Source organism: Sus scrofa, chromosome 4 (assembly GCF_054392235.1).
Source record: "Sus scrofa isolate SSC_HxYL_T2T_F1_AM1 chromosome 4, Sscrofa_HxYL_maternal_Yorkshire_Landrace_v2.0, whole genome shotgun sequence".
NCBI lineage: Eukaryota > Metazoa > Chordata > Mammalia > Artiodactyla > Suidae > Sus > Sus scrofa.
In genome coordinates this window covers 3,026,203-3,037,845 of record NC_139386.1, presented here as the reverse complement: position 1 = coordinate 3,037,845, position 11,643 = coordinate 3,026,203, and the positions used below count along the sequence as shown (strand labels likewise).

Sequence of the window (11,643 nt, the reverse complement as noted above, 5' to 3'; positions counted from 1 at the left end):
AAAGAAAAGAAAAGGAGCAGCTGCTAACAAATACAACGATACAGACCCATCTCAAAGACATGCTGTGTGAGGGAGGCAGGACGAAGCGGGGGGCAGGGGGGGCAGTCTCGTGGGCTGTGCGACCCCACTCACACAGGCAGGAAATGCACCTCCAGAGACACAGACCCCAGCACTGACTGGGGGACCACGGCACAAGGCAACATTCTGGGGTGACAGGCATGGGTATGCATTTCTCCGAACCCACCGAACTGTACCCTTCCAATGTGTATTTCATCATATGCCAATACAAGAACATGTAAAAAAAAGCAAATCCAACAGAAGCTTCCTGGGGGGAAATGGGTTGACTGGTTTTCAAACCAGGGATGAAGAGAATACCTGTTAACTCTCCTTGGGCATTTCTCTGGCTTGATATCCAACTCATAATGATAGATGTCAATTTTTGGAATGTCCATTTCAAAGAAGTTGGCCTGTAACTTGATTGTTCTCCCGGAGGTCCCGAAGTCGGGTCTAGGTGGAGGCTTGAAGGCATATCCTTGGATGGGCGGCGGTGGCGGTGCAGGAGGCGCGAGCACTGCAGACAGCAAAGAGAACGCCCGTTACCCAAGGGCCACTTCTCCAGAAGACCTACTCCCTGCCTGCCTGCTCCCCATCTCCCTGGACCCCAGGCCATCACAGGTCCCCGCTGGGACGGCCATTCTCTCCTGCTCCACCGCTCCTGCCCCTCTTGAGATTCATGCCCCCACCTCCACGTGGGCCCACCTCATCACAGAGCCCCCGCAAGTGCCAAGCCCAGGGTTCCCCCTAGTGCACTCGGCCTCGACACTGCACCACTCGCTCCTGGTCCCTCCTGGTCCTCTCCTCGCTCGGCCAGATCCTTCAAGCACTGGCTCTTCTCTACTCAGCCCTCTTCTACTTCTTCCACCGGCTCACAGTTCAAACCCCTCACCCAGACTCCAACCTCCTGCCCCCAGGCCCGAACCTCTGTCGACGAGGCTGCGTCCACTCCACCACCAAGACCCTTCCCGCACGTTCGCTATGGCCAACTGCTCAACAGAGCTCATCATTTTACCTGCCTTTCTCTTGAATCCATCCTTTTCTGGCCACACCTCTCTGCCTTAGCCCGGGTCCCCACTTCATCCCAGTGGGGTGCCCCTTACCCATTTCCACACACTCTAATCTCACCCCGTCCAAACACCTTGCTGGTGCCCTCCCACGCAGCCCCAACATTCAGCACTCACGGTCTTCACGATCTGGCCTCAGCCTTACCTTCTGCAGCTCTAAGACCCACTCCCAATACACCCAAGAAGAGCTCTCACACTTCAGAGCCCTGCCAACGTCGCTCTGCCCAAGAAACGTGCAGAATTCATTTAGCCCTCAGTCTCACGTCTCCAGCTCACTCTGCTAGCATTTCCGGGACGAATCCGCCACACTGAGCTGCCATCGCTTGGCCTCTGCCTCCCTAGCTGGACCACGAGCAGCTGGAGGATCAAGGTCCTGTCTGCCGTGGGTCTTCGGAGCACCTGAGGCACAGACACCCCGGACCCCCCTCGTTTATACTTGGGGAAGCTCGAGCTCAGAGAGGTGGGGGAAGGCTGCCAAAGTCGCCCGTAGTGTCCTCCACAACGGCCCACCCAAGTCACAAAGGACAATGTCTGCACCCAGACACACACCCTGATGCTTTACTCTGAGCACCACTTCCTGCCCAGTCCTCCTTCTCCCCGGGGCTTCTGACAATTGAGCTTGGGTCGACGTGGCATCAGCTACCCATACCATCTCCCTGGTTCCTGGAACCCAAGACCCAACATCCCCTTCTCTGCAACAGCAAGAACACCTTTTTTCAAAGGAGGCGTCGGAGGAGCAAGGCAGTTCTCTACTTAAAGTGCATTATAACAACTCCTCAGCGACCACGCTTGCCCTGCACATTTCTGTTCTCCTTCTTGGCATACGAGAGATTAAAGACGGGCCGTGTGAATTATCAGGCCAAACGGGTAGGACTTGCATGGAATTAAAGAGGCCAAGACTGTCCTGCTGGTGTCCCTCCTCCAGGACACTCTAAACCATTCTTGGAGGTCCTGTCGTGGCGCAGCAGAAACGAATCCGACTAGGACCCATGAGGTTGAGGGTTCGACCCCTGGCCTCGCTCAGTGGGTTAAGGATCCGGCGTTGCCGTGAGCTGTGGTGAAAGTCGCAAACACTGCTTGGACCTGGCGTTGCTGTGGCTCCGGTGCGGGCCGGCAGCTGTAGCTCGTTAGACCCCTAGCCTGGGAACCTCCATATGCTGCGGGTGCCGCCCTAAAGAAGACAAAAGACAAACAAACAAACAAAAATCCATTATTTTAACCTAGGAGTGCTTGCTTTTTTTTCCCCCCACATAGAGAGGAAAAAAAAAAAATCTATCTGAACACAAACTTTCAGTAATTCCATTTAAAAAATTCAAACTGTGGTTTTAGGAAAAAACAAAGAAATCATTTTTCAAAAACAGAATATTTTTAATTTTCACTCAAAGATCTTTTTTTCAGAAAAGTCCTCGTTAAAAAAAAAAAAATCCATGTGCATCCTCCCTCCTGACACTCACTAGAAACGGAACGTCTCTACACAAAATAATAGAAGCTGTTCTTACGCACTTCTGACAGAGAAACTCAGAGTCCGTGAATTACTTGTTTTGCATTTTGATTTCTCTCTATGAGAAAACAAACACGCTCTAAAGGTTATTAATCACTCTAAGCTACTATGACTTCACAGGTGGCAACTCAGTCTTTCACAACAGCCCGTCCCTTCAACAAGCAGGCCTGTGTGCCCCTTACGTGCCCGGGGGTGGGCCAGAGACAAGGATACAAAAATAAACAGTCCCCAACAGCTGGCCTGTCACTTCCCAGGAGAGTGTCTGAGTGTGAGTCACTGGGGTGGCGGGGGCGGGGGTGTTTATGCACATGGAGGTTCCCAGGCCAGGGGTCAAATAGGAGCTGCAGCTGCCAGCCACAGCCACAGCCATAGCCACAGCCACAGCCAGCCACAGCCAGCCACATCAGATCCAAGCCGCGTCTGTGACCTACATCACAGCTCACAGCAACGCTGGATCCTTAACCCCCGAGTGAGGCCAGGGATCGAACCCGTGTGCTCATGGATGCTAAATGGGTTTGTTACCACTGAGCCACCACGAGAACGCCCACACTGGGGATCTTGACCCCGTTAAGGTGGACACCATGCACGCTGAGGACAGGTGCAGACTCTGCACTTAGCGCTGAGTGTCCACTGACACAAGGCCCCTGCTCCCAGCTGGACTCCCGTCCAGCAAGAGGAATCTTGTGGATGCAGAAACAAGGTCATACCTTTGTGTCCCAGGAAATGTCCAGCCACAGAGCCACAGACATCCGTCCCCAGGTCAATTTCAGGCACAGGCGCATGATCCACATGGACGGGGGTCCCTGCCTACAGAGTGCTTTCCCCCGTTTCACACCTGCGCCTCACAGCACAGAGCAGAGGGCCAGCCTGTGAGGCGTGAAGCCACCCGCAGCCCAGAGGAGTAACACAGCCGAGGAGCGACCCCCCCCAGCCCCCCGAGTCTGTAAATCTCACCAGTGGCACAGACCAGGCCTAGTGCCGCCCGCCCCCCGCCATGGCTGGGCCTGTCTCTCCTTCTCCCCAACACCCACCACCAGTACAGCATAAGGCCTGGGAGACTGCCCCCCAGCTTGCGTTACCAACCTGCATTAATAAAAGCAATGGGGAAAACGCAATGGTGATATATTCACAAAATACACAATTTCACAAGGTATTTCTTCCTCGCTTCTGGGTTTAATAATGAAAATATCGACAGTTCATGGGGGAGGAGTATGGACTATAAACCCACAAGTCCAGGCTCTGTGAGCAGAGGGGCAGGGTGAGGACCTGCGAGTTTCTTTCTTTTTTCCTTTTTGTCTTTTTAGGGCCGCTCCCGCAGCACATGGAGGTTCCCAGGCTAGGGGTCTAATCTGAGTTGTAGCCTCCAGCCTACGCCACAGCCACAACCACAGCAACGCAGGATCCGAGTCACATTTGCGACCTACACCACAGCTCACAACAACGCCAGATCCTTAACCCACTGAGCAAGGCCAGGGATCGAACCCACAACCTCATGGTTCTTAGTCGGATTCGTTAACCACTGCGCCATGATGGGGACTCTGTTTCATACCTTCGAGAAGGAAGCTCTCCCACTGAGAGACACGAAGGCTCCGCCAGGCCTCCGTCCTCGGGGACACCCTGCACCTGCTTTCCCAGTGAGCAGGGGGTCCCGAGCGTAGAGCCAAAACCAGCGGCAGGATCTACAAACCACACCCTGGGGACCACCCAGGAGAACCCAGAGCTCCACCGCGTCTGGCAGGTGGGAGAAGGCGCCCAGCAGATAGCCTACCAAGAAGGGGCACTGCAGGTGACACCGGGAACTCTGCAAATCCACCCCAGCATCATCTAGAGGCGAGCACATGTGCCTCTGGGGGATGGAGGGAAAGGACGAGCGGGGGGCTTGGTGGGCTCATGCTCCCGAGCCCACCCAGAGCACGAGCTCTCCTCCTCAGCCCGGGCTCCCAGCAATGGGTGCCACCAACGTCCACGAACAAATGGAAGCCCAGGGAACAGCCCGAGAGGAGGCGGCCCCAGGGGAGGTGTCCCCAAGGAGACACCACCGAGTAGGCGTTAGGTCACCACCACTGACCTGGCCACGGCTCTGCTGCCAGCCCAGCAGGGACCCAGCCCCAAGCACCACCAGCATGCCACCCACCTCCGAGCCCCTGCCATGTCCAGTGACGCCCCCTTCCAGGCTCCCTCCCACCTTCTCCACTCTTCCTGGAGAAATGCAGCTTGTGCTCCAACCCCCCAACCCAGGTAGCAGGCCTGGCACAGTCCCCAAGGTCACGCATCCAACAGTTCTGACTGTCCCGCTGTTTCGGAGGTGTCAGCCTTGCCTCTGGGCGGCTGGGAGGTAGAGGCGGGAAGCACTGGGGTGGGGAAGGCAAAGCCTTCTTCACTCAGGAACACTGGCTGTCGGGGGTGGGGGGGCAATGAGCTGCCAGCAGCCCCTAGCACTTTTGTGACCCAGCCACCAGCCCCGTCCTCTGGACAGGGCGAGGTCTGGGCCGGGTTCCCAGGCCTGAGAGCTAGCACAGTGGCAGGCACAAAGTGGGCACCAAGTGTTTGCTGAACCGCTGATCATTCCACACCCGTGTTTAAAATTTCCGTTTTTAGAGCCACAGCTCAATCAGTGAAAGGGGAGCATGCAGTGAGTGAGTCACGGACTTCCTGTGTGAGTAACCGGGTCACAGAGACCAGGGAGCCGTGAGCGCTCCCAGGCGCGCGAACCTGTCATCGTACTGTAAGCTTCCGAAGGGCGCTGCTGGTCCTCCTACAGAAGCCCGCCCCCTCGGTCGGGACTGCTGCCGACTGTCCAGGGGAGGGCCACAGAGCAGGGCTGGGGGACGCAGCCCCCTCTGCCATCTCCTGGGAACCCCCTGGCCAGAGTGGATCCCACATCCCAGTGCCACCCCCCCCACCCTGGCACCAAGTGTGGAATGGCGACACATGGACACAACTTGAAGCTGCACAGCCACCTCCCCCCACCCCACCTGGATGGGGCCCAGGTCACAGAGCCAAGGAGCCAGGGACATATCCTGGCACCAGTACTGGTGGGGGGATGGGAGGGCAGGACGCCCACAACAGAGGCCACCTCACAGACTCCCCTCCAAGAGAAGAAGCCTGGCACCCTTGCAGAGGCACCAGGTCACAGAGAGCTCGTGGGCGGGGCCATCCTGAGCCCCCGGGCCCCCCCTGCCCGCCTCACTGACTAGAGCAGGGGGCTTCCGGAAGCGCCCCTGGGGGCAAGAGCCCACTCAGGGAAGCCACGGGTTTCCCACCCGCCACGGAGGATGCAAAATGAGTGAAGCTTTTCCGGGCTGTAGTTTTCTCTCTCATTATCAACACACACACTTAATACAGAAGACACAGAAAAATACAACGAAAATAAAAGCACCTATAACCCCGGAAGGTGACGAACAGGCAAAGCCAGACTCAGACACAAGTCTGCTACCACCTGAGCCGTGCACTCTGCCGGCAAGCCAGGTGCTTCAGGGGCTCCTGAGAGCGCAGATGTGTATGAACCAAACATGATTTTAAGAAGACATGCACCACCAGACCGTAACAACCCAGTCTCACCGAGGTCACTCAATTAGCATTTGAGAGCATAATCTTACCCACCACTTACTGAGGTCTGTGTGCCCAGGCTCGCAGGAAATACGGGCTCTCTCATCAGCGGGCACAGATGCCAGAAAGTATGTTTTAAACTCACCACCGCTTCAATTCCCCGATATTCATTAGACCTGCTGCTATTGAGTGCGAGAAGGACCCCTGGTTACTCTGTCACCCTTTTGTTTTGCTATTTTGGTAATTATTTCAATATGACTGGTTTTTCTTTGCCATCCTAAGTATTTTGTTCTATGCTTCGCAAACATTATTCTGGACAGGGATCCATCCATAAGCGTCACCAGGCTGACAAAGGGGCTCGTGACCGTACACTTTCAGGAACCGCCTGCTCTAAGGGGACAGGGTGGCCCCATCTCCCGGCAGAGAGGAGGGTGTCTCGGCTGCTGCTAACGTCACAAACTCTCGCTGGTTTCCATGGCAGCACGGACGGTGGGCAGGTCTGACGCTCCTCCACCAGGAACAGCCCGGCCGACAGCACCACGCCCTGCAGGCCGACAGGGGCTCTGTCTCCGTGGCTGCCCTGCGATCACCCTTCCCCGATGTGATGTGAGCTCACGATATACCGGCTGCCATGACAACAGGCTCCCCTGGCTGCTGCTCATCACACAGGCCGCCTACCACCCGGCTGAGCTGGGAATCAGAAACCAGCCATGCTGCTGAGGCCTGAGGGCAGTGCTCCAGGGCCTCACGACTCGGCTTGCCCTCCACGTGTGGCCACAAGGAGGGATCCCGGGAGGCACTAAGGCGGGTCTTGCTGGTGACCAGCGTAAAAATCAAGCTCTGCAGGGCAGGCAAGCGGACTTAGCCCACTGCTCGGAGAAGCTCTTCATTGCTGATCCTTTCTACGGCCTGAAGCACCGGAGCTGAATTTTCAAAAGACTGCAAACCCCGTTAGGTCGGGTACACAGATCTGGGACGTGATGGGGGATGAGAGCCACTGCTGCCCTGGCCACCACCCCAGCTTGCCCCAGTTTCCCCTCATGTCTGCTGTTCCAAGCACAACACAGGGGTCTGGGCACTGGCTTACACCACCAGGCCAAGAACAGCACCCGACCACAGAGGGCACCAAAGAAATCACCAAACCTGAGGCCAGAGTCACTAGGAAAGCCTTGGAGACTCGGGAGAGGGCAGTGCACCCTCCCTGCCCTCAGCCTGCTCTCAGTCGTGGGCCGCGAGCCAGCTCTGGGCAGTGCCGGGGACACAAGGCCCAGAGACAGGTCTGGGGGCTCAGCCAAGGGGAGGGGCAGGAAACGGCAGAAATACCGGGAGGACCTCCCAGAAGGGGCACAGCGCTGCCTGCCACCCCCCCCCACCCCCGCCAGGATGCCTCCATCACCTCTTACTACGAGCTACCTGACCTCCAAAAACTAAAAGAGCTGCATGACCGTTCATTTCCAGTGACAAAGTTCAAGAAAAATCTCAATCAGTCATGAAATCAACAAATAACCTGGCTCTTAAATTAAGCAGCTTGGTTACTGGCAAGTGAACCAGAGGTGCCAAGTCTGTGCCAGCTGCCTGTTCCGTGCTGCCTGAGCCGCGTCACAGGGACACGGGAGGTGGAGTGGGCACAGGGCACTGCTTTAGGAGACCAGCCCAGCCCACCAGCCCCGAAACACCGAGAGACTGTTATAAGGCTTTTTCCAGAATCTCAAACGGAGCATTAGCATTCAAAGCCATGCATCATCTCTCTTCCTTTTAGAATTCTGCTTTCATTGCATTGGGTGCCACAGCTAGAAGCCAGGAAGGCAAAAGAAAAGTGCTAAAGCAGCTCTGGCTGCCCGGCCCTCCCTGCCGCCCTGGGCTGTGCCGGGCATTGGCTCCTTTGGTTCTGGACTTCCCCGTGAGGAGGACGCGGAGGCTGCGGGGGTGAGTGGTGCAGCAGGGCCCCTGGGCCGGGCAGCGGCCAGGCAGGACCACTCCCCAGGGCTGGAGAGCCCAGCAGGCACAGGGCAGAGAGCAGATGCTGCAGGACCGATCAGCACACCCCTGCTGGAGCCAGGACACTCTGCTGCCACATACCAAGTCTACTTGTGACCTACACAGGGCAGGTCTCACTGTGGCCACAAAACTGACCCAACTAGTCAACACAACCAGGCAGCCTTTCTGGTGAAGCAAATGGAAGCACTCTACAGAGCACTAGGAACGCACACAGGCACGCGTGCTTGTCAGCTGGAGAGAGCAAAACTGTGCACCTGCCCCACAACTGCGGCCCCAGGCCTGGCACCCAGGGCCCAACTGAGGGCAGAGAAAACAAATCCAACCCGGCTGGAGCACCCAGAGAAGCGGACTGCAGCCTGGCCTGATGCCGAGACCCAAGAACACTGGCTCTCACGTCCAGCCAGCACCACCGCCAAGTGCAGCAGGAGGGACTCTAGCCTGCGGCCCGGGCCTGGTTCCCGAGGCCCCGCAAACTCAGAGTCGGCTCAGGAGAGAAGGAAGGAAGACACTGGGATGGCCCGGGGGAGCAGGGGTGCACTGGTGCCACCCGGCTGTCACGATGGTGGTGAAGGCAGGCTGGAGCACAGTGGCTCCAGAAACATTAGGTGAAAAGGGTGAGCTCCCACCGGGGCTCCGGCCCCCCCCCCGCCCAGGATGAAGGGGCAGGGAGGCCCCCCTCCCCCGCAGGCTCCCAGACAGGCCCCACGAGGAAGGCGCCAACCCCGGGCGGCAGGGCCGTGTGTGTCACCTCCCCGCAGCCCGGTTCCTGTCAGCCTCTCACGCCTTCCTCTCAGTGAAAACCTCTGGGAAACTCCCATCTGTCTGGGCCCGCTGGCTTCCTGGTAATTAACACCCGAAGAAAGGGCCTGGTGGGGCCTAAACAGGAAGCGGTGCCCCTGGAGGCCAGGAGGGACGCCAGGCCCCGTGCCACCAGGCCTGCTGCAGCAAGGCCGCCCGCCTCGTGCGCGGACACGGAGATGTGCCCTCATCCCAGGAGCCGAGCGGCAGGCACAGGAAGAGGGGTGGCCCGCAGGACGGCTGGGGACCGAACCTCCAACAGACGTCCGACCCTCCTGCCCATGCCCAGAGATGTTTCTCGGGGTTGCCAACTCAAAGAACTTTGTCTACGTTGGGTTTTTAAGTGGCCTTTTGTGGTTTAACGTGAAACTCTCCTGTGATCCGTAAAAAGAAGACTTTTTCCCTCCTACAATGTTTTAATAAACCTTCCCTCTTAGGTTAAAAATGTCTCTCCTCTGATTCAACATCTGTCTTTACTCAGCAATATTAGAAATACCATAATAAATACAAAGAAGAATGCAAGAAGCGTAAGTTGCCTCCCACAGAAACGCTCCCCAGACAGCTGACCCAGCATCCATGGAGACCGTGGGGCTTTCAAGTGTCTGTCGGAAAATGGAGCCACTCGCCTGGAGCGTGTGTTCCGCGCTTTAGGAGAGCTCCACGGAAGTCACCAACCCTCTCTTGTTTGTGCGTCTCCCCACACTCTCATCTGCAGCACCCACGGCCTTGATTTTATCTTTATTTTGGGATTCTCTGCTTAGTAACTGTTTCCCCCCCCCCGCCATCAACATAAGCGTCAGCGGGGCAGAGATTACGTCTGGTTTCGCTCAACTGCTGAGTGAATCAATGAACGAACAAACAGAGGAATGAACAGGTGAAAAAAGAGGCCGTCCCAGTGGCCGTGGCTCGCATTAGAAATGCCCTTGCTGACGTGCGACCAATGCTGAGCACAGGGGGCAAAACCACGAGGCAGTCGCGAGAGGACAAGGACCCGTCTCCTGCAGGCAGCCTGCACATTCCACCCAGGAAGCCGCGTCCACCCCACACTTACCACACTCTCCCATCCGCCCTCGCAGACGCCGAAGGTCCCCACCTCACAAATGAGGAGCGAGGACCACGCCGGGGGTGGGGGGGGAAATGACACTGCCCCAGGCCCTTGCCCGCAGCGCCCGACCCCGACCCCAAGCAGGTACCCATCCGGCCCTCCGCCGGACGGTCCTCCAGCTTCCCCCCCAGCAGAGCCCATGACATCTCTCAGCCCTGAGAAAAGGCTTTTTCCCAAAGAACCCAGATCTTTTTTCTCACCCAAAACATACAAGAATCGAACCCGCCATCCACCTGCTCCCATGTTCCTCTTGAGCAGCTGGGAGAGCTCAGGAAACTCACGTTCGTGTTCCTTACGTTAACGGATTCATCCTGGGACAGCTCTCAATACCTACAGAAAATGTGCAGTTTCTCTTTGCAACATGGATGCTATTACCGCTCGCTTCCCTAACAATTCAGGAAGTCACGGCCACCACTGTGCACCAGGCAACTCTGGAGTGTAGACCTACACGTGTTGGGGACACGGCCCGGATCGTCCACGTCGGAAAATGAGACATGAGCACGGGGAGGCCTCGGCAAGGCGCTTTCCTTCTGCATGAGGGCGCGGGGGCTCAAAAATCGCGCGCCCCGAACAAAGGACCCTCCCCGTTTCTCCGTAAGGCGGGGGATGGGCCCGTCCCCTTCCCACGGGTCGGGTCAGGGCGCACTTTCTTCCCGGGGGGCTCGTTTGAAACAAACTGTTCCTGGGAGAAGAGGGAAAGAGGAGGGGGTCGCAGGAGGGCGTTTCGGCTGAAGCCGGAGCACAATGGAGTCCCCAAGGCTTCCTGTGACAGAGAAGACGTGGTGTCCTCTCCACGCACGTGCGTGCGTCATCTCGTTTCTCCTCATCCCGGGAAAGGCAAACGTGCTCCCAGTTCACAGACAGGAAACCGAGGCGTCCAGAAGGTGACGGACAGGAGAGGCTGGGACTCAGACACAGGTCCGCTGCCCTCCGAGCACCTGCGCTGCCAGCAGGCCCGAGACCTGTGTGCCCGGCCCCAGGCCGCGTGTTCACACACATCCCCCTCTATTCCACACACGGGGCGGCGCGCAAGGACCCACGGCCCCCTGCCCCCAGGGTGCACACCCGCAGGAGAGAGGGGACTGCCAGGACCGGCTGTACAGAACAGCTGGGACCACCTTCTGAAAATCTGAGGGAAAACATTTAGGAGAATTCCTCACATTTTACGAAAAAATTAATTCCAAATGGGTACAAACTGTAAATAGATAGTTTTAAGTGAAACAAAAACATTCAAAGAAATATATTAATACTTAATAACCTTTTATAATTATGGGGTAGGAACCAAAAGCAGAGATCACAAGAGGAAAGCCTGACTACATGAGATTTTTTTTAGACTTCTCCAACTGCTAGATAAACTCAGAAAATCTGGACATAACAGCCTCACAAACCTAGGAAGATAAACCTGGATACAGTCTAAATTTATAAGGGAAAACAACTCCAACTGAAAATGGGCACCATCTCTGAATAGACAGTGTGTACAGGAAATTCTGGTAGCCAACAACATAGACGCTACATTAAGCTGATGGTCAAAGGAGTTTTTTAAAAAACCTGTAGATAGTTTTTGCCTACTT

The 11,643-nt window shown here is 56.6% G+C and overlaps 1 protein-coding gene across 1 annotated transcript in view; it reads right to left on the bottom strand.

Annotated features, from left to right (window-relative positions):
* Positions 1–571, bottom strand: part of AGO2 (argonaute RISC catalytic component 2) — a gene marked incomplete at its 5' end in the record, with an annotated part of 45,914 nt that extends 45,343 nt beyond the window's left edge. Inside the window, 1 exon segment of the mRNA NM_001194975.1 lies at positions 376–571. Within this exon segment, the coding sequence (NP_001181904.1) occupies positions 376–571 (196 nt within the window).
* Between the last annotated feature and the right edge of the window lie 11,072 nt (positions 572–11,643).